At 35.3% G+C, this 22,202-nt stretch overlaps 4 protein-coding genes across 5 annotated transcripts; 1 reads left to right on the top strand and 3 right to left on the bottom strand.

The window, feature by feature from the left end:
- Positions 1 to 167: 167 nt before the first annotated feature.
- Positions 168 to 5,900, bottom strand: LOC108216990 (uncharacterized). Its single transcript, XM_017389843.2, has 5 exons — positions 5,806 to 5,900; positions 5,343 to 5,603; positions 1,243 to 3,513; positions 1,023 to 1,130; positions 168 to 924 (listed from the first exon to the last, which is right to left on the bottom strand). The coding sequence occupies exons 1-5, from the start codon at positions 5,898 to 5,900 to the stop codon at positions 168 to 170; spliced, it is 3,492 nt and encodes a 1,163-aa protein (XP_017245332.2).
- Positions 5,901 to 7,919: 2,019 nt separating this feature from the next.
- Positions 7,920 to 12,987, top strand: LOC108216416 (uncharacterized protein At3g61260). Of its 2 annotated transcripts, none has more exons than XM_017389171.2 (6): positions 7,920 to 8,074; positions 11,161 to 11,211; positions 11,421 to 11,471; positions 11,784 to 11,871; positions 12,126 to 12,207; positions 12,544 to 12,987. In XM_017389171.2, exons 1-6 carry the CDS (start codon positions 7,993 to 7,995, stop codon positions 12,748 to 12,750), a joined length of 561 nt encoding a protein of 186 aa, XP_017244660.1. In that variant the 5' UTR covers positions 7,920 to 7,992; the 3' UTR covers positions 12,751 to 12,987. The 2 variants fall into 2 exon arrangements, with proteins under 2 accessions (XP_017244660.1, XP_017244661.1); XM_017389172.2 differs by lacking the exon at positions 7,920 to 8,074 and adding an exon at positions 10,668 to 10,822.
- A 17-nt stretch (positions 12,988 to 13,004) lies between these two features.
- Positions 13,005 to 14,556, bottom strand: LOC108216415 (probable 6-phosphogluconolactonase 4, chloroplastic). Its single transcript, XM_017389168.2, has 3 exons — positions 14,243 to 14,556; positions 14,038 to 14,173; positions 13,005 to 13,699 (listed from the first exon to the last, which is right to left on the bottom strand). Exons 1-3 carry the CDS (start codon positions 14,461 to 14,463, stop codon positions 13,106 to 13,108), a joined length of 951 nt encoding a protein of 316 aa, XP_017244657.1. The 5' UTR covers positions 14,464 to 14,556; the 3' UTR covers positions 13,005 to 13,105.
- A 428-nt stretch (positions 14,557 to 14,984) lies between these two features.
- On the bottom strand, positions 14,985 to 19,820 carry LOC108215831 (probable 6-phosphogluconolactonase 4, chloroplastic). Its single transcript, XM_017388419.2, has 4 exons — positions 19,653 to 19,820; positions 17,080 to 17,486; positions 16,798 to 16,933; positions 14,985 to 15,753 (listed from the first exon to the last, which is right to left on the bottom strand). Exons 2-4 carry the CDS (start codon positions 17,457 to 17,459, stop codon positions 15,292 to 15,294), a joined length of 978 nt encoding a protein of 325 aa, XP_017243908.1. The 5' UTR covers positions 17,460 to 17,486; positions 19,653 to 19,820; the 3' UTR covers positions 14,985 to 15,291.
- Positions 19,821 to 22,202: the final 2,382 nt, after the last annotated feature.

Here is a 22,202-nt window from a genome sequence, read left to right as displayed (position 1 = left end):
ACAATTATGTGAAAATATAATTAACATTAATGAGGATAAAATCAAAAACATAATTATCAAGAGAATTCATTACATTATAACAAAACAAGGATGCATTCTGGAATACATAATTGTCAAATCCAAACAATGCATTTTAACAAAATCAAATACATAATATCAAGAGAATTCTAGAATATGGGATTTGCAGGGTCCTCATCATTTTCTTCTTCTCCTTCAACTGGCACAAGAATTTGTTGCCTTGGAAGATCATCTCTTAACCAGTTACCATCTTCATTTTCTATTTGAAAGCGTACTTCAACATCATGCATTGTTGGTCCACTGACTTCTTCAAGTGCACCATCTCCCTGCTCCGCATCATTCTGATCCTTTGGCGATTTCTTAACAACAAAATACAAATTTGTCTCAGTACAATCCTGAATGTAGAATATTTGTTGTACTTGTGAGGCTAGAACAAATGGATCATTTTTCTGCAATATTTTCTTCATATTAATTCTTGTCAGCCCACAACAATCCTTATCTTTTTTATACCAAGAACACTTAAACAAAACTACACTTAAAATTCCCCAATAATCGACCTCAATAATTTCATCAATCGCTCCAAAGTAATTAACTTCAGAAACTATCGGGTTTCGATCTTTTGAACTTGCATAACTACTAGTAAGGGCTGACAGGAAGACACCGCTGTTTTGTGTCGTACACCTAGCATCTCTTTGCTTGGTATGAAATCTAAATCCATTTATTGCATAACCACTATACTTTTTCGCAGATCTTAGAGGTCCCTTGGCCAAACTAAACAATTCTGCAGAACATTGTAATTTTTTTTCAACTTCCTGTCTCAACCAATTGTGGAAATCTTCATGATGTGTTCTTTCTCTTTTGTACATGTTTGGATTTTCATTATTATCATACAACCTATGATGCTCCCTGGAATTTAATAGATAAAACAAATTAAAAATTTCTAGGCATAATATTAGTAAAACTAACTCTAGATGCAGTCAAATACTAGAAGAAGAAAGACATACTCGATTAGCTTCTCAATTTCCAAGTTTCCACAGTTAAAGAGAACGTATCGATGCGCATTAATCCACACTTTATCCGACAAGTCAACTGATCTTCCATCATTGTTTCTCCTTGAACCGATAGGGTATCCAACATTTGTATTCTGCTGTTCTTCTGTCTTTTTTTTCCAATTCATCACTTAAGAATCTGGAACAAAATGTTAGACATTCTTCAACCAAATACCCTTCAGCCATGCAACCTTCCGGTTTGCTTCTGTTTCGAACATAACCTTTTAATCTAGCTAAATATCGTTCAATTCCGAACATCCACCTTAGGTGCACTGGCCCCCCAATTTGAATTTCTTTACACAAGTGCAGCGGCAGGTGAACCATGATATCAAAGAATGCTGGTGGAAAGATAGTTTCAAGTTGGCATAGTATTTCGATAATTTCATCTTGCAACTTCTGCACATCCTCCAACTCGACTACTTTCCCACATATGCCCCTGAAGAATGCACCCAGCCTTATCAATGGTATTGCGACCTCTGGTTTTAAGGTCTTTATAACAGAAAATTGTAGCAAATACTGGAGAATAAAATGTGCATCATGGCTTTTGTATCCAAATATTTTTCTCTCTTCCAAGTGCACACAACGGCTGATATTAGAAGCACATCCATATGGTAGTTTGGCATTCATCAAGACTGAGCAGAAGTTCTCCTTCTCTTTCTTAGTCATATTGAAACTAGCTGGATTGATTACATAGTGCTTGTTATCAGCTGATTTTACGGGATGAAGGCTGTTACGAATGCCCATTTCTTGCAAATCTAGGCGAGCGTTTAGATGATCTTTCGTCTTTCCACCTATATTTAACAAAGTCCCTATTATTTTATCACAAATGTTTTTTTCAATGTGCATGACATCGAGATTGTGTCTAAGTATATTACCACTCCAGTATGGTAATTCAAAGAAAATGGATTTCTTTTTCCAGGGACAATCAGTAGCCTTTTTCTTTTTCCTTAACTTTCCAAAATTGTTTTCATAGTTATGTAACAGTTCTTCAATGTCCTTTCCAGTTAATGGTGGTGGACAAAGATTGGTTTCCACTTGACCATTGAATCTCCTCTTATCAGACCTAAGTTTGTGGTCAGGTGGGAGGAATTTCCTATGGTTCATGTAAACCACTTTACGGCTATGCTTCAAGTAGGATGAAGACGTGCAGTAGTGACATACAGGGCAAGCAAGTTTACCATTTGTGCTCCAACCCGATAAAACAGCGTACCCCGGAAAATCACTAATCGTCCACAAGAGCCCCGCGCGTAACGTGAATGTTTTGTCATGGTAAGCATCATAGGTTTCTGTACCTACATCCCACAACTCTTTTAACTCAGCAATCAGGGGCTGCATATACACATCTATCTCGTCACCAGGGGATGCAGGTCCAGGAATTATCGTTGACAAAGTCAAATTTTCTGATTTCATAATGAGCCATGGGGGCAGATTATAATTGACCAGAACAATTGACCAAGTGCTGTGCGATAGACCCATTGTACGATATGGATTAAATCCATCCGAAGCTAAACCTAACCTAACATTTCGAGGTTCTACAGCAAAATTTGGAAATCTATCATCCATGGACTGCCATCCCTCAGCATCGGCAGGATGTCTAAGTTTCCCGTCTTTGGTTCGTTTCACTGAATGCCATGCCATGAGTTCTGAATATTCCTTGCACATAAACAAGCGTTGCAGCCTTGGTTTCAAGGGAAAGTATCTCATTACCTTTGCAGGGATTTTATGAGTACTTTCTTTGATTTTCTCAATGGAATTAGGTCCACCAGTTTGTGGTGTTTTCCATCTTGAAACCCCGCAAACTTTAAAGTTAGTTTCATTCTCATTTTCAGCCCAATATAGCATGCAGTCATTAGGACATACATGTATCTTTTGGTAATCAAGACCCAACTCCCTAATCATATTTTTAGCTTCGTTAAAAGATGGAGGCAAATTTACATCAGGGAAGGCCTCCTTTATTAATTCTAGAATACCACTAAAGGCAGACTCGCTAAATCCATGTGTGCACTTCAATCCGTATAGTTTGATTATAAAACTTAAACGAGTAAATTTTATAGACCCCAGATATAAAGGCTGTTTTCCCTCCGCCACTAGATGATAAAATTTCTTGGCATCACTATTCATTCCAGTTTTGGCATTATTACGGATCATCTCATCAAAGTCCTCGCCTAAGCCAAACCCCATACCACAATCATCACTAACTTTTCGGTACTTTGGTTTTGAAATTTCATATATCCAATTGACAAATTCTGGATACGGGCCCTTAAGTACTAGATGATCATATACATTATCTATTGAGTGCCAAAAACGATTAGCACAATTTAGACACGGGCACTTCAGTTCAGCACCAACCCCAAAATTAGCAAACCCATTTGAAACAAAATCTTGTACCCCCTTACGATACTCATCAGTACACCTAGGACGCAGAACCCAAATCATCTCGACAATACTACACACAATGAAATATAACAAACAAGGAAAACATATAAATACATTAATTTTAAACAGGGCATACTCTTGAAAACCACAAGCTGAAAACAGGGCATTTAAATACAATTTTCAGTCATACATTTTAATAATCTAAAATCAAACACACAAAACTCAAACAATCAAAAAACAGAAGCTTACATAATTAAACCAAATGAACATAATTAACCCAGATAAACCCTAATTAAAAAACAAAAACACAAAACTTAATTAACCCAGATAAACCCTAATTAACACTGCATGTAAAATGTAAAAGAGACCCAAATAAATCTTAATTAGCACACATCATGTATAAACAAAAACGAATCCCAAAAATAAACCCAGATGAACCCTAATTAACAAATCATATGTTTAAAGGAGAGAGATTTGGGGCGTACCCTCTAAGCTTTTCGTCCTCGGATGTTGATTCTCTGTAGATTTTGTTTGCTTTAACCTCCTCCCAGCTTTGTTAATCTCCTCCCAGCTTTAAACTTCTCCTTCTTCGCAAATCTCCTCAATCGCGCGAGCTCCCTCCCAGCTTTCTCCACTGAGCTCTCTCTTTCTTTCCTCGACTCAGCTTTCTATTTTTATTACTTTGACTTGTTTTATTTTGTTTGTCTGTTTTATTACATATAGCCGCGGAAAGTTTTATAGAAAGCCCGCTCAAAAATTTCAATAGCCCGCCTAAATTTTGGGCCCAAAAATCTAATCTACTGCAACGTTTATCTAAACCATTGCATTATTCAATTACTTTTACTTCAATTGCAATGCTTTTAGAAATCATTGCAATTTATATGAACTCGTCTCTGAATAACAACGTTTTTCGATTAATTTTTTGAAATCTCGTTGCGATATCCAATCTATGGTGTAGTGTATTGTATTTTCATCCAAAGCAAAGAACATAGTAAGATCATATATATTCACTCTTCTAACTACCACAAGCTATTGATGAAGCTCATATATAGTCAGGTCAGGCTCATATGTAACCAGTTTCCTACACCAGATCTATTTAGCACTTACTGTCCAAGGGGCAAATTTAGACATATATTCAACAAGAAATCCAGCAGAAAATAATGTGTGCCATAATAGGTACAATTACATCAAATTAATGCAAATGTCACTTTTATATTTAATAAAGAGTGATTGACACTTTGCACCCCTTATGTTTAGGCGCTTTTTCGATTTGGTCTCAAACAATTTTTTTTGGCAGTATGCACCCCAAAGTTTGAAAAGCGCTTCGCTTTGCACCCCTTTGACCAATCTCCGTTAATTGACCGTTAAAGTTAACAGATTTCAGGTTTTCACTTTGCACCCCACAGTTTTAAATTTTTTTTCATAAGTGTTCTGAAATATTTTTTTTCAAGAAAAAATATTTTCCTCAAGACTGAAAAAAAATATTTCAAAACCTAAGCGTCCTGAGATTACTTAAAGGTTGAAGAGAGAACAGCTCCCAAGAATTTTTCACCTTTTGTAGCATCAGACAACTGAGATTCGCAAATATGCAGAAGAAGCCGCCTGAGAATTGTTGCGGATGGTACTTGCTTTGTAGCTACAAGGTATGCAGGTCTGGGAATCCCAGATGCTCGTTAAAGTGAACATCATCAGTCTCTGCATCTATTCGTAAGAATTTTCGGGAATGATAATTGTCATTAGAAGTCAAGTCCTATGATTTGCATGTTACTTGTAAAAATGCATATTCGGGATCTGTGAAAGCTATGGATCTTGCTACGTCTCTGATGATGTCGTGAACTTTAGTAATTCATTATCTTTTCCAGAGTCGAGCAACAAAGAAGATGCCTTGAGATAGTGAACCATAGCAAGCACTCTGGATTCCACATCTGGTTTACTAGTGCATCCCAGAGCTTCCCATATGTCCCCTTTCTGGACTGAAAGTCCTCGAACGTGGTCCCAGGTTTTGGTACATTTTTAACCTCCGGAAGGTATGCAATCCCTCCAGTTAGATGTTCCTTTCCGAAATTGATGCGTTGAGTTACTGCCTCGGCCTTCTTCACCGCATTCCTAACAATTCGAAAACGGGAGATGGGATTAGGAATAGACAGATGCTGGATGCAACTGCATGAAGGTGAAAACTCTTCAGCAGCACTCTTTTAGATCTCTTCCACATCGGTCTCCCATTTTGATACATAGTCTTCGATTGTCTTCCCATTAGCTTTTTCTTCCCTAACTTTCCTGGACATCTTTTCCTTCTCGATGTTAAGTTTCTCAATTTCAGAATTGAGATTGTTAACAAGAGTTTGATAAATGATAACAGAACATGTAGTGCAAACCTCGAAACACTGCATCAACTGTATATTCAGATACTTTCTCCACAAACTTTCCCATGATTGGAATGTCTGCTAATCCCACCATGATCATTGCTTATTTTTCAGAAAGAATAAGAATAATGATTATTGGCCAAGACAAGGAAACAAGGAGGCATTTCAGTCTTGAGGAAAATATTTTTTTTTGAAAAAAAATATTTCAAAACACTCATGAAAAAAAATTAAAATTGTGGGGTGCAAAGTGAAAACGTGAAATCTGTTAACTTTAACGGTCAAATAACGAAGATTGGTCAAAGGGGTGCAAAGCGAAGCGCTTTTCAAATTTTGAGGTGCATACTGCCAAAAAAAATTGTTTGAGACCAAATCGAAAAAGCGCCTAAACATAAGGGGTGCAAAGTGTCAATCACTCTTTAATAAATTAAAGATATTCCTGTCCTAGAACCTGTTGTTCAAAGTGCAGATGCTCTCTTTAAGTTGTTCTGGTTTTCAGATGAGTTGCTCCAGTTCTAAATTCCTCAGACTGTTCAACCCTCATTTTATGATTTCCAGGCACCCACAATCTCAATCAGCAAGTGGAGAGAATAGAGCATACACACATAAAGAACAGAATAGGCATAAACACACACACACACATATACACATGAATCTCAATTAAAGTTCCAAACAGACAATCTATTTAATGATATACACAGGACATAAACACATACATATATACATGAAATCAAGGAGAGGATGTACCTTGAACTGTAGAAGCACAAGATGAGAAATTCAATTAAACCCCAAAGCAACCAAATTAGCCCTGAAACAAAGAATGAACTTCAATTAAACCCTGATAGAGAATTTAGTGAAAAACCAAAACCCCGAATTCATACTAAAAAATCCTAGTTTTGATAAAAGTCCCAATTTTGTTCAATCATCCCATCTTGATTGATTTGTAAAAGTTAGCCCAAATATGTTCTGATGCACTTTGTGCCGCCTTCTTCATCTCTCGAGCTCTTTATATCGCCTTCATTTTCACTCATTATCTTTTTCTTTTTCTTCAGTCGAGTGTGTGCAAGGGGAGGTGAGGGATTGTTGATGAGTGTGAGTGTTATTTTTATCTTTTCGTTTTGTTTTGAGTGACCCGGCAAAAATATTTCATTATCCCGCCTCCGATATTTTAACTGGCCCGCCAATTTTTTGGCAAAAATTATAACATATATTGCAACATTGTTTAATAACATTGCAATAGACTATTCATTTTATATTCATTCCGAAATTTATAACGAATTTTTAAGTTTATTGTAACGATTTTATAGACGTTGCAATATACTAAATTTATTTTCTCAATTGCAACGATATTGAGCAAATATTTTTTTGAGTCGTTGCTAAATGCAATATATGGTATAGTGTCAATTCACATTATTCTTACCTTATCAAATATAAATACGGTCTTTTTAATGTGTGCCCAAGGGCACACAATAAGCACCAACTTTTATGAAAATAGCTTGTTTTGATTGATGAAATTGATGTGAATGCAGGGGGGGCATTTACATTTATTATCCATCCACCAATCAAAAGCTAGTATTCTCATGAATGTTAGTGACTATTGTGTGCCCTTGGGCACACCATAGAAAATTCGATATAAATATATGTAGACACAAGATATGGCTAAAACTGAATCGCAATCGCTTAATGACCTCATCCCAAATCATTTATCACCAAATCAAAATCTTGAAAATGAGTATATCTAATATCTAGGAACAAATCTGATGGGAAGTATTATTGAGAAAATAAGAACAAACTAAGAGAAATAATTCGGAGCCTTACAAGTAGTTCTATTGAATGATCCCTAGACAAATTTGTGACAGATTCAATGATCTTTAAAATGAATCGGAAATGTAAAAAGTACATTCATATTTACCGCATTAAACAAACTCTTACATTATCCGATAAGTCTGACAATAAAAATTTATTCCACGACTATATTAGAAAAAAATTTGACCATCTTTAGTTGAACTCTATCCAATATGACGTTTTATTTGAAAACACATGACCAAAATAGCAAGAAATGATCACATAAAAAATCTCCGGATTTTGCTCCGACAATATATGCATCACAATTTCTGTTTTGATAGCACCTAAATTTAAGCTACTACGTACTTTCCTATCCCTATATTTCATTAAATCTTTTCTAAACCATGGAAACTCAAGATGCACCGCCCCATAATAATGAAAATCCGGCAGAACTTGCTCCGGCGACGGCAAGCCATGATGGCCAAGGTAATAATATATCTCTATGTCTTTGCCACCTCTTAAACGACACTTTATTTGTATATATATTTAGGAATAAAATTAAGGGGTCGTTTGGTTCATGGGTATGTGGAATCACGTATGGGGTTTGTCTATTCCAAACCCATACCTGGTGTTTGGTTGGTGAAAATATAATCTCAAACCCATATAAGGTATGAGTTTTTGATACCTAGGTGAGAAGGTGGGTATGAGATGGAGGTATGAGTATCCATTCATTTTTTATTTTTTTGTCTCTATTAAGGTAATCTAGGTAATCAAATATTAATGTTTTATACAAAATTAAATCAATGATGCAAAAATATATAACACTAATAATTTTATTAATTTTTTCAATTAATATAAATTAATAACTTATTTTTTACAAATATTGCATATATTGATTCCAGCACTCAACCAAACACATGATATCAGATATGATACCACAAACCCATACCAGCTTAACCCGATTCCTCATTCCAACCCGATACCACTCTTCGAACCAAACGACCCCTAAGTTTTATTTCTTGATTCTTGATTTTTATGCATGATATTACACTTGCATGATAGCTTGTGCAGGACAGATAGGAGAGTCTTTTTGATAAAAATATGTGAGTTCAGTTTATGATAAATAGTTTGTTATTTGAAAATTTACATGCCGGGGATTTCCTACTAGTGGATTTTGTTACACTGAGCATTCTAGAACGTAAATACTTGACTTATTTTTCAAGAATAAACGAGGAACTAGAGGAATTAGGCCGAGTCCTCGCTCAACTTTGAAAATCTAAAAATGTCTTATATGTTATTGTAAGGAGATGCTAATGTTGAGGGGCTGTCGATCCAAATCCACACGAAAAGATAAGACTTGTATTCAATATAAGCAGCCTAGTGAGGGTTTGGTTATGGTCCTAAGCAGACAATATCATACTAATGTGGAGTTCATGGGTGTTAATCGGCCGAACAAGTAGTATTATTGATGATCAAGAAGTTGATGCTGGAGTAGAGGGCTGTAGTTGTGTGATGTGGGAGGGTCTTCGAAACTGTGATCGAAAATCTTGAACGGTTTGTGTCGAAAGTCTTCCCGACGACTAAGGTGGTTGGGTGGCATGTCCCGCAAGATGAGGAACATAAATGAGTAGCGGCGGTATAAGGGTCATAACATTGATGGTTTTTGGATTGAGGGGAGATTGTTGAGCGGGTGTCAACCAAGTCTCACATCAGAAAGATAAAAAAGATTTATTTTGAATATATATAACTGAACAACTCCATTACTATTAGTATGAGGCTTTTTGGGAGGAATCAAAAAATAAATTATTTTAAGTATATCAATCATGTAGAAGGGAAGGAGAATTGTTACCAGGCTATCAACATTTATTTAGCTTTGTTGATATACTTCATAGTAAACTTATTATAATGATTATATAAACATAAAGTTATTTAATTTTTTAAGTAATGGTACAATATCTTGGTCAAGATAATATGCTTCGGCTTTTAATTTTTCAATTGTTGCTGCTTTGTGCTTTTGTCTTTAATGGATTCCCACAGATGAGCTTGCATTCTGCACTTGTATGCTATACAGCTTCAGTTTCAACTTTTCAGTTTTTACAGAAGCTAGCATTCTTTCTGCATGGACTCTTAAGTATGTGTAATTCAATGCCTCTGAGAACTATTGCTGTCCGCATCGGTGGTGAGTGTTTAAAAGCTCATCCCAAAAAATTCAGGGCCCCAAAATTTCGGAATCATCTATATATAAATTTGAATAACTGAGTATATACAAATTAGGGCAATGTAAACCAACTTTGATTAGGCCCTTTGAGGCCGCCCCTGGCTGTGTGCACAGGGGCGGAGCCACAGCAAAGGCTGTGTGGGCTCCAACCGAGGACAAAAATATAATATTTTAAAATTTTCTATTATGGCTTTTTTGAAGGTAGCCCAGGATGAATTAGACCCAGCCCATCTTTTTAATATAAAAATTGAGAGTTAGGGAAGAAAATAAATAAAAAAAATTTGAAAACAAAACTCTAGTTAGGTTTTCAAGCAAGGAAGGGAGGAGATTAGAGATTTAAAAATAATTAACAACAAGATTAAGTAAGATTTCTTTCAAAAAAAAAACAAGATTAAGTAAAATTTGTCTTTTGGCAAAGAAATTTTTTCCAAAATTAGCCTAGATGAAATTTTTTTCCTGGCTCCGCCCTTGCGCACTCAGGAATGTCAACTTAACATTAATAACCTATGTGTGTCTTATAGAGTGCACCTCAAATGAACTGTGACAACATTGTTGTCTTGTTTGATTATTGTTCACTTTCCTTCCTGCTTGATTTCTTGTTCTGTACTGTATTAACTTCATAATACGATTGTATGGTGAAGGAATTTTGTAAAAATCAACTGCTTTGTGAAATATAATTTGTTTCTGATATGTCTTTGAGGAGAATATGTCGCCTTTTTGACAAACCTGTAAATGCTCTGATTGCTGGAAGATGCTTTCTGTTTTGCATAGTTACTCATGTAGAGCCACTTTAACTTGCTTTGAAGATGCCATTCTCTTTACAATCTATATGTCTCCAACAGAATGAAACTTAAATAGTAAAGCAAAGAAAAGAATTAGTCGGTTTTTTGTTTATATAAAAGATTGCGTTTACAGTACGAGACCTGTGTAGAATAAGAAAGCTCTTCCTGTCAGTTGATACCTGTTCATAGTAGCATCTATAGCCAGAACAACAGGCATGAGTCACTTTATCAAAGGTAACGCAAAAGCTTGTATAAACTGCGGCAGTCTAACTTATATGATTTCTGAAGTGTTTGGCAGCTGAGTAGTTAAGTTACTTTGCACTATTTATTTCATACTCATGGGTCAAGTAAGAATTATAGTCTGAAACACAATAGTAGTTATTCTGCAAGTACACATTCAATGTAAGATCATGTTATCACGAGTCCCTCTGTTCACAAATACACAATTTCTCATTAGGTTTCCCATGGCCCGGGAGTCATTTATCATATTCAGTAATAGTAGTCGGTAGTATATTTTCTGTTGTGTTTATGCAACTCAAATCTTGATGCCATATTCCTGTCATATTTGCCAGAAAATTCAGATCTTGCAGAAAAGAAAAGTTCCAAGGAGTTTAATGAAGGAGGTACGTGTTCTGAGTAAATTGAATGGAGATCGCCTTCTCTTTCTCTAATCTACCAAATCCATGTTGTAAACTGATATAAAATTAGCAGGACATATTATTCGCCCCTTAATTACAGCAAGGATATATAAAATACATATAAAGATTTGTTTGTGGTTGCAGACGGAATTCATCCTATCTAAATCTTACTCTCATTTCCTCTCAATTTTCAGAGAACAAAGTGCTTACGAATAACAAGTCTCACAGGGGATCTTATGACAGAGGTATGTGATAAGGATCAGCTCTGCTTTCTCTTTCTTATTTCGATATATAATAGTTTACCAAATTCATGTTATGAAATAAAGGAATGGCAATGGGAAATATACATTCTGAAAGCATCTGACGAGATGAGCTCTGCAGTTAGTAATATGGCTGGCATAGTGCAGAATGTCTTTATTGTTAGCTCAAAAAGAACTGAATGAAATCCTGTTCAATTTAAGGGCCTATTACTTGTTATTCTTAAGGTTTCTAGTTGTTTAATTTGACCATAAAAACATTATAAATGTAACAACTAATTACTTTGAATTTGTCTTCAGATATTGCTCTTTCAGAGTTGGATAAAGAAAAGACATTATCCTTTATAAATGCTTGGGAGCATAATCAGAAGGCAAAGGTTGAAAACAAGTAAGTCCTGATGTCCTATACACTTCCAGCTTCTCTTAAGTTTCTTGTGTTGAAACCATCAATGTGCACAGTTACAGATTGTTCCGCCAAATAGCCCATTTATACTATCCTAGCAATATAGTTTTCTCTTCTTCCTTACATGAGCCGAGAATATTCTTCTAGCAATAAGTTTAACGCTAATATATAAAATATTTCCGCAGATATACCAAAATATTATGCTAATCTTATCTGTATATGTTTGAACAAATGAACAGGAGCCAGAAGAAACTTGCTAATGTCAACTCATGGGAGAATAACCAGAAAGCTAAACTTGAAGCAAAACTGAAAAGAGTTGAGGTAATATATAACTTGATTTATCTTATAACTTGGTTTTTACTGATACTGTCAGATGTAATTAATAATATTGGTTCATGAAGAACCGGATTTTAACTCTTACTACGGACATAATAACTCCAAAGAAGAAATTCGGCCCTTCCAATAAAATGGAATTAAGATAAATTATTGAAGACAAGTGAAATGCATTTATCTTCCAGTTAGTACCTCTATATAACTTTTCATTAGTATGATCTGTCGATATGTAAATATAGAGGTTGGTGTCTGATTTTACAAGAGAAAAGGGTTCCTCGAATGAATACTATGAATGTTTTTTGGTAACGTATTCTGTATGTGCAGCAAGCACTGGAGAACAAGAAAGCAGAATATGCAGAGAAGACGAGAAACAAGCAGGCTTCAATTCACAAGGAGGCAGAAGAAAAGAGAGCCATGATTGAAGCCAAACGAGGTGAAGACATTCTAAAGACAGAAGAGATGGCTGCTAAGCATCGTGCAACAGGTCATGTGCCAAAGAAGAGTTATGGGTGCTTTGGGAGTTATAAATGAGTCATTGCTCGTGTGTGTTTGAGTGTGCATGTGCTGCATTTTCTTTCTTTTGTTGCGTTTTTTCATTTATTTTCTGTAGTATTATGTTGGTTTCTTCTATAGATGAAGCAATATGAATAAAGTGTTGGCTTTCTTATATATGCATTACAGAATTTGTATACAAAACTTTATAGATTTAATCATGAGTCCTTACGTAACTGGTGAATCATAAGAAGGATTTGATCTTTGGTATCCTCACCGAATTGTTTTAAGTGTCTGCAAATGAGAAGCCCTTTTATTCATCATATTTTATACGTAAAAGACATGACAATGTCTTACATGTCTGATAGAATCAGAACCGGACTTACATAGTTCATTACTGTTGTTTTAACAAAGCCAGAAAAATATGAATACAAGGGAAGTAGTAGAGTAAACAAGTGATGATAAGTACCAGAAAGCCAAGTCCAAGAAACAGGCTGTTGTAAGAGTGATCGTTGATATTTGATAGCTGGGACAGGGCATCTTTGTCCAGAAACCATGTCAAGTTTCCTTCAGGATACACCATTTCAACAGGTAGAGGAATAAAGTTAGACTCTCGAGAAGCCAAAGCCACTTTCACTGCATAAGCTACTTGTTTCCCTGTGACGACAAGTGCACATTCTGAAGATGAGTTTATCACCGGAAAGGTCATTGTAATTCTTGATGAGGGTGGTTTTGGTGAGTCTTTGACAAAAGTCACCCAACGCTCCTCTTCATATCGTTGATAAAGCCAAGGAAATAGAGAGGCTACATGTCCGTCTGGTCCCATGCCAAGTAGTACCAGATCAAATTTTGGAAAACCAGTACAACTTGACAGGCCTATGGTTCTGTTGTCAACAAGAACTCTCAGACGGGCCTCGTATTCCTCAGCTGCTTCCTCTGTTGATAATTCATCATCGATGGCAAATATATTGCCATCGGGGATTGGTACCTCACAAAATTAAGAACATCAACTGATGAGAATGGAAGATCAAAATCAAGCACTATCTTGCAACGTGGAAGTAGATCGTAATTCAATAGCAAACATTTGTTTGGCACTGACTCACACTGGAAAAAGTATTATTCCTGACAAGGAAACATCTAAATATGCATAACTCTTGGAAAAACATATATAACACACCCTACAGATATATAATGGTCAAAAAAGTTCTCAAATATTTTTCTAGAGACTTGACCTTGACAAATTTATAAGAACAATGTGTGTGATATCAAACTGCAGTTCTTGAATATCTTATGTTAAAGGAAAGTAAAATGGTTGTGAGATTATACCTTGGAAAGGAAACCATCATAAGCCAGTTTATAATTGCTGTCAGGGTCCTCCAGAGAAACAACCCTTTCATCCAACCAAAAAACAAACCACTTTGACCAATCAACGCAGTCAGCGTTTGGCTTCTCCACTAATTTCCTGAAATGTCGAAAAACATTATCAAGGACTAAACACGGTACATGGAATGTAAAAATAAATGCTGATTACCTCATTGTATGGATCAGAGTTCCTCCTGATAGAACAACAGTGAAAGAGTCTTTAGCCTTGATACATTTGTCGGACAGGTATATAACATACTGCGCCAATTCCACAGAAACTTCTTCCTCGGAGAGCAACTTCTTTTGTATCACATTATTAGTTCTCATCTTAGCTGTTGAGTACTGCACTTCTGCAAAGTTGCCAGGTTTTCCGAAAAGACGCCTGCTCATGGAAGTTCAGTAATCATGGATATATACACCCTATTAATGTGCAGAATTGGGTTCCTGACAAAATTTTACCTGCTAAAGTTGCACTTTTATGTGCAGTGAAGCAATGAATCAGCTTCATTCTATTCTCAACATACAAGCAAGGGACAAGTATGTCATAATAACAGTAAAACCAAATTAATAGAGACCCACACGTTTCAAATGTTGCCAACTGCTGACAGATATAATAAAATTAGAAATTATAGGACTATACTTTTGGTCAACTGATTTCTTGCTTATTGATCAATCTAATACTAGCACTTCACCAAAAGATAACACAGGGGCGTACAAAATGCTAAATGCACAAGATAAGAAAATCCCAGGATCTGCTAAAAACAGAACAGTAACATACTAAATATGTGTTTCTTCCTGTTTGCGGAATGCCAACGTAGCTGTATAACCGTGGGGAAGGAGAGGCATGGATGCAGATATATAAACAAGTGGTATCTATGCAAGGACAAGCAGCAACGGAATAGCACACGTACTTGAATGTTCATGTGAACCCAATATCGCAAAATCAGATCATAAATGCACAAATTCTATCTGACAGGTTCTGAGTAGCAGCTAAGTATTGGGTTACAAAAATAACATAATACTATGAGAAACAGTGACAACCACTGAATCTAATATGTACAAGATCACGGATTTCACTTTATGTAAAAAGTCACAGAGAGGTAATGAAAAACCTTACAACAGATCAAAACAACTTACATTACAAAATTATCTGGGAAATTACAAAATGCAATGATAAGCTTATGTTGCCCAGGGGAAACTCAACATAAGGATGATAAGCTAAAGCTTAGAAGCTGCTTCCTTATCCAAGAACCAAGCCAGCTCACCTTCAGGTGAGACCAACTGAACAGGTAGCAAATCAGGATTCTGACCATCGCCAACAGCTACATGAACTGGGTGAGCTTTACTAGCCCCAGCAGCCACGACTGCAATGTGCGCAGAGGCGTTTATTACTGGAAATGTGAAAGTGATCCTTTCTGGAGGTGGTTTTGGGGAGTTCTCTATTGAAGCAACCCACTGTTTGTTCTCCTGGACAAGTGGATGACCAGGAAATAACGATGCCACATGTCCATCTGGACCCATGCCCATAAGTATGAGGTCAAATTTCGGGAATCCGCTCTCAGAGACAGCAAGTGTTTGATTCTGGACCAAATGTTTAAGACATGTCTCATAATCATCAGCAGCACCCTTGGCTGAGAGGGCATCATTGATAGCGTAGACATTGCCAGGATGAAGTGGAATCTGTCAAAGTTGGAGGAAAAGGGTAAATGGATTGCACATAAAGAATGAAACATATATCTGAACTTATAGGACCTTTAAAGTTCAAACTTTGTCTTCATAATGCACCAAAAGTTATGTAAAAAGTACTATTAAGCCTTCAAAATCCTATCTTCGCTGATTACAATCTTTTTCTCATTATAATTCTTTACAGTCCATGCTTTAATCTGTGTATCCTTGTTAGAAGGTTACTGAATTTGCAGGCTGTCCTTGAAGATATGAAGTTGAGCAAGACATGAAAATGTCAATCTACCTAATAATTTAGCTCAAGCGACACTCTGACAGGAACACTCATTTCCAGAATTTTGGCCATTTCTACCCACCTGATACCTGTTTCTCATCTGGGTATCCCAAAAAATGTTGTGTTCTTAATTTTTTCGAGAGAATTTGTTGTTTATCAGAAAAAATTGGGTGCAACACCTGCTTCTCATTCAGGTATCAAAGAAATATCGTTTTCTTATTTTTCTCCGGGGAACTTATTATTTTACCAAAACAAAATTGGAAAAATTGGGCAGGATACCCACTTCCAGAATGGGTATGGCCGGATACCCCGTCCTCAAAGGCATCAGTGGATACCGAGTCCCCAAAAGCGTATCACAACTCCATAGAATAAAATAAAAAACCGGTGAGATGCCCAGTCATGGATTGGGTATCAAGGCCGGATACCCATTCCTCAAGTGGGTATCCCGTCAATATTTTCGGCCAAAATTCTGAAAATAGGTATTCTGTTACTTTATTTGAAACATCAGGTATTTTTGGCTATCACCCGCAAGACATTGGTTTCTATCAGCTCCAAAAATTTGCAAAGAAATCTTTAAGGACCATTAACGCAAGGTCTTTAATGTACACTCTTATCCACCATTGGGGAACTTGACATAGCAATACTTCAGAGAGTAAATGATAAGGGGAAAAAAAATAAAATTAAGAATAAGCAGCAACTCATGTCCACAAATGAAATTTCAATTTTGTAACAATAAAAGTAAAAAATACATTGAGAACAAACTGTACCTTGGATAAGAGTCCATCACAGGCAAGCAAATAATTGCTGTCTGGGTGATCCTTGGGGACTACTCTCTCATCCACCCAGAACACATGCCATTTCTCCCAATCAACTGAACTCAAGTGGGGTAGATCGACCAACTTCCTGATACACAATTTTTTTATATTAAACGTTAAAACCATTCACCATACATTTTGTTAGGCGCTTGTACATCTCCCACATGGACTCATCTACAAATTCAAAGGGACTATAAATACAAACAAGCAGAATATAGAAATGTTTTTGCATACCTAAGTGACTTTATTAAAGAACCTCCGGAAAGAGCAACAGTAAAAGCGCCTCTCTCTTTTGCAAATTTATCTGATATGTTAGCAATGTATTTTGCCAGTGACACTGCAAGATCTTCTTCAGAATCAAACACTTTAATGTCACCTTTGCCCTTATCAGTCACCACCCCAGTCATTGATGCTTTCCTCTTTAAAACAAGCCTCGCAGGATTCAGGTGGTTTGTCAATGAGGATACACCTGTGGATCTTAATGCGCTAATAGGATGCTTACAAACGAATAACTTAGAGGTCAGTGGAGTAGACAATGATATAGGTCGTAGCAATGGGACTTGAGCAGGGAGTGTGCGTACAGTGCTGAGGAAGGCAGTAGAAGAAAATGCCATGTCTTGACAATATGCAGTATAGCACCCCTTTCATGGAAAAAAATCACACATTCACAATAAAAAATTGAAGTCATTTCTTGGATTAGAACATCATACTCTACACTTATTGCATTGAGATTAAAAGAAAGAAAAGGCTTTCTAACTTTAAGACTCCAAATAAACTACCTCTATCCCAGCTTATGTGAACCTTTGACTATTATCGCACTTGAACATGTGTAGAAAACATATTTATATGAAACTTTTATAGATTTTATATTTAAGATAACTTTAGAATTATAAGCTTTTAACAAAGTCAAGACCTTCACAAAATATTATGCACAAATTCATTTTGTATATGCCTTCAAGTAGGTCAGAGGTTTGAACCCTTAGTATAATGGCAAGACTAATAAAATGTCACTCTTATGCTTCGATTCTTAAAATAAAAAAACTTACTTGTAAATTAAAATGAATACTTCAAATGGAACCTTATCTCTTACTTGGAATCTTATCTGTTAATGTAAAAGTCCCACTTATTGGCTTTCTCCAACAAGTTCAACTTTTGGGATAGCTGATCATGTATCCGGTAATACACCAGAAAAAGTCTTCTGTGCAAATCCTACTTGCCCCAATGTTCTAAAATTGCATATGACATCGACATACATATATATATATATATATATATATATATATATATATATATATATATATAGAGAGAGAGAGAGAGAGAGAGAGAGAGAGAGAGTTTTACTCCAATAGAAACCTCCTTATCCTAGAAACTAAAAACCAAGCTCAAATATCACTAAATCCTAAAACAAATACCACTAAATTTTTAAACAACCCCATCTCCACCTCCATCTCCATCTTCACCGAACCCACCTCCATCTTCACCAACCCCACCTTCACTACCACCACCTCCGTCGTCGCCTCCTTCATAACCACTACCACCTCTATGCCGCCCGCCCCCTCCATAACCACCACCTCCACCTCTATTATTTCTCTAACAACACAACCTCCACACCTCCATCTTCACCAACCTCATCTTAATCGATGCTTCAACCTACTTCAACCCCGTTCATACTTCTTTCTCCACCTCGACTCAACTTCAAACGCAGAGCCGCCACTATTCCGGCAACGCTCCAATCCCCCACTTCAAGCCGCCCAAACATCCGCTACAATCATCCTTCCTCCATCTCCACCTTCACCTCCACCATCTCCACCACTATTACCACCATCTGAATCGAAAACATGAACAGATTTGAAGTTCTAAGCTGGAACATATCTGAAGATTAAGTTTTCACTAATTCCTGCAACGCATATCACTAAATTCTAAAGAGAATATCACTAAATTGTACTGAGAATATCACTAACTTGTATTGGTTTCTAGTTTTTATTTTAAGATTGGTTTCTATTTGATCATGAGCCTATATATATATATGTTTTTCAGTTGTGATTGTTATGGTGATCCACTCTCTACCCATAACAGGCTGTCAGTTTTCAAATGACGGGAAGTGAAATGTATATGATCTCATATTTGAAGCTTTAATAGTCGGTGCACTACTAACTATTATACTCTAAATTCATATCATTATTATGACACGGACTTAATTCAAGTCATCTTCTTCGTAGTTCACTTCCATTGGATTTCATACCTAGTAGAAGGTGGTATTCTAAATCACCCAAAATGAGCTAGAAAGTGACAATAACATGTTCACGGGATCAAATGCTATAAAATGAATAATATTAATATATAGCGAATGGAAATTATAGTCCTCGGAAACAAACATAATCTAAACATTCATGACTTGCTCATCGACCATTCTTCCGAGCTTCAATTTTAACGGGAATAAAGGGTACGGAAATGGGCATTCTTCGGCATCCTGAGTTACCGGATTAATCGAAAGCAACCAAAACCCCTCTTATTCCCCAGAGTTAATTGCAAAACGCATCCTATTAAGTATCAACCCCTTTGGCCCGAGTAGACAAATAAAAAATTTGTGAATAGTTTAGACTCCAGCTACGAAGCTAATGAATTGAGGAATGCAAAAACAAAAACAAATTTGTGGCAAGAATCACAGCATAAAAGCTAAGTAGTCAAATGAAAAGAATTAACATATATAAAGCAAAGCAGTTTAGTTGCAAACATATAACTGGGCAAACATACATACATATACATATACATGATTGGAAAAGAGAGGATGATGAAAAGAGTTGTACCTCGATTTACACGGAAAAAATGGTGGTTTGGTTTATCACTCTTTAGTCTTTATGCATCAGCTCTGCTGTTGCTTGCTGTGTCTGTCGTTATATTCGAGATTTAGCACCGAATTAGAGCATGTCCACGGCCGACTTCTCTTGAAATTTGATATCAGAAAGTATGAGCTTAAATGAAAGTATGCGGTTAATTAATGAAAAACTATACTCCCTTCATTTCAAATCAGATGATGATCTAGTTGATTTTTGGCACGTAATTTAAGGTGCATTGACCGTCAAGTTTCGAAATTTATTTTTTTAATTTTTATTTTGTAAACGAAAATTTCATATTTAAATTTTTATTTGCAAAAATAAAATTTTAAAAATAAGCAATGTAGCTATGCGGTCAATGAACTTTAAAATATGTGCCCAAAGTCAACGAGCTCATCTAATTTGGGATGGAGGGAGTGTATTGTATCTAAATTTTAGATCAATAATATCCATTTTTAACATATTTTCTATTAAATTTTAACCGATATATTAATTTATACAAGTATATAATATAAGTTATCAATTAATATAATTTAATTATTATATCATGTAACCACCCCATTTTATTGTATTATCTCGAAGAACAATTATTTAAATTTTTATATTTATTAGTTATATTTTTATATATTAAAACATTATTCAAAAATAATAATTCACATGTTACTTCTTGTTAGGGCTGTAAACGAACCGAGTCGAGTCGAGTTTTTGCTTATCAAGTTCGAGTTTTTGCTTAATGAGTCGAGTCTGATCGTTAAGCTTATCGAACAATTTTGGTTGTTCGAACTCAAGTTCGTTAAGAACCGAGTCGAGTTCGAGTTGTTCGCGAACAAGTCGAGTCGAGTTGTTTGTGAATTTTTCTTTTTTTGAAAATTTAATTAATTTTTAAAAAGTTTTTGAAATATTCCTTGAAGATCCAAGCGCACAAATGTTGAGATATACTCATTTTAATGATGTTACAAAAATATCACAAAATAAAAAATATATTTGATGTGAAAATTTAATAATTAATTAGTGAAACAACTACTACTTTAAACATGCCTGATCCTAAACTGATATTTTATTTTATTTAACAAAATTTTTCATGAAATTCCAACCGTAGGGATGTTATGATCTACTTATATTAATCATATTACAGTAATATTAAAAATTAAAAAGTATATTTGAGGTGAAAATTTAATAGTCAGCTAGTAAAACTACTACTACTTCAAAGAAGGCTGGTAATGAATTGATGTTATATTTTGTTTTTAAGAAAAATTTATTGATAATCTACCATAAGGATGTTAAGATCTACTTATTTTAATAATGTTATGGTATCAAAAATGGGGAAGAAAAACATCATCCATATTTTATAAACATTAAAAATTAAAAACACCATATATATTTTGTTTAACGAGTCGAGTCGAGTTTGAGTTTAACGAGTCGAGTCGAACACCAGTAAAACTCGACTCAGCTCGAGTTTCTTAACAAACAATTTTTTTTTTTCGAACTCGAGCTTGAAAACGAACCGAACCGAGTCAAGTTTTAAACAAGTCGAGTCGAGCTCAGCTTGTTCGCGAACAGCTCGACTTGTTTGCAGCTCTACTTCCTGTCGATCAATAATCTTTGAATAGTGATTGTAAATTCACTGAGATAATACCTGATGATTGTAAATTCACTGAGATAATACCTACATCATTCTTATATAAATGAATTATTTGTTATATTCTTTTAAGAAAGGAAGCCAAGAAAAGGTTTTACCCCACTGTTTCTTCTTTTCTTTTTTTCAAATAAATAACCATTTCTATTAAACAGAAGCATCAAACGAAGAAGCCTCCACCAAATCATACGGGAGACGTAAGATCAATTACATTTGACATGCCTTCGAACATGTTTGATAATAACCTCTGGTGATACTTAGAATATTATTTGATAATAACCTCCGGTAATACTTAGAATATTATTTTACAGTGATCGATAACATGACCTACTTCTGGACCATTTATCACGTTAGTATCTCTTCAATAGGACCGCAAAAATAACATAGAAAAACGAAATACAAACCTAAAATATGATATTTGATATTTATATATAATTCAAATTGTTTTTGCTCTGTATTTGAAATTAGTATTTCTAATTTTTTTAAAATTATAAATATTTGATATAACTTTGTGTAAAGTATGCAGTTAATTGTTAAGCTGAATGAAACAATATGCATTACTGAACTAGTGAAAGACAAGATACTGATATATCACTAACAGAAAGAGCATGGGTCTGAAAACTAAAAATTCATATATAAGTACAATAATGTTTATTAATATTCAAGCACTAAATTTTTATCAACATATGTTCTCAAAGATAATATTACGCTCATAATTTCTAGATATTGGAATGAGATATACGACAATCATTAATAATAAATAAGATAACAGCGATAATATTTACTATTAAAACAAGGCATACAAATTTGGTAAACAAGGCGCCCTGTTTCCCAACGAAATATTCCGTTGGTAAATTTTAGTTGGTAGTCCGTTGGTAATCTGTTGT

This window comes from Daucus carota, chromosome 4, assembly GCF_001625215.2.
Source record: "Daucus carota subsp. sativus chromosome 4, DH1 v3.0, whole genome shotgun sequence".
Lineage (NCBI taxonomy): Eukaryota > Viridiplantae > Streptophyta > Magnoliopsida > Apiales > Apiaceae > Daucus > Daucus carota.
The sequence above is the reverse complement of the archived record's forward strand: the minus strand, read 5'-3'. Positions and strand labels throughout refer to the sequence as shown.

Bases quoted from the DNA above. Each gene is read 5' to 3' on its own strand.
- LOC108216416 (XM_017389171.2), top strand. From the start codon at position 7,993: ATGGAAACTCAAGATGCACCGCCCCATAATAATGAAAATCCGGCAGAA. The intron at 8,075-11,160 runs GTAATAATATAT...CATATTTGCCAG, and splicing joins GGCAAGCCATGATGGCCAAG to AAAATTCAGATCTTGCAGAA. The intron at 11,872-12,125 runs GTAAGTCCTGAT...ACAAATGAACAG, and splicing joins AAGGCAAAGGTTGAAAACAA to GAGCCAGAAGAAACTTGCTA.
- LOC108216415 (XM_017389168.2), bottom strand. From the start codon at position 14,463: ATGAGCAGGCGTCTTTTCGGAAAACCTGGCAACTTTGCAGAAGTGCAG. The intron at 14,174-14,242 runs GTAATCAGCATT...TCGACATTTCAG, and splicing joins ACTCTGATCCATACAATGAG to GAAATTAGTGGAGAAGCCAA. The intron at 13,700-14,037 runs GTATAATCTCAC...TAATTTTGTGAG, and splicing joins ATGATGGTTTCCTTTCCAAG to GTACCAATCCCCGATGGCAA.
- LOC108215831 (XM_017388419.2), bottom strand. From the start codon at position 17,459: ATGGCATTTTCTTCTACTGCCTTCCTCAGCACTGTACGCACACTCCCT. The intron at 16,934-17,079 runs GTATGCAAAAAC...ATTGTGTATCAG, and splicing joins TCTTTAATAAAGTCACTTAG to GAAGTTGGTCGATCTACCCC. The intron at 15,754-16,797 runs GTACAGTTTGTT...CAACTTTGACAG, and splicing joins GTGATGGACTCTTATCCAAG to ATTCCACTTCATCCTGGCAA.
- LOC108216990 (XM_017389843.2), bottom strand. From the start codon at position 5,900: ATGGTGGGATTAGCAGACATTCCAATCATGGGAAAGTTTGTGGAGAAA. The intron at 5,604-5,805 runs GTTCTGTTATCA...ACCTTCATGCAG, and splicing joins TTTCGAGGTTTGCACTACAT to TTGCATCCAGCATCTGTCTA. The intron at 3,514-5,342 runs GTTCACTATCTC...CATTGTGTGTAG, and splicing joins AATCCAGAGTGCTTGCTATG to TATTGTCGAGATGATTTGGG.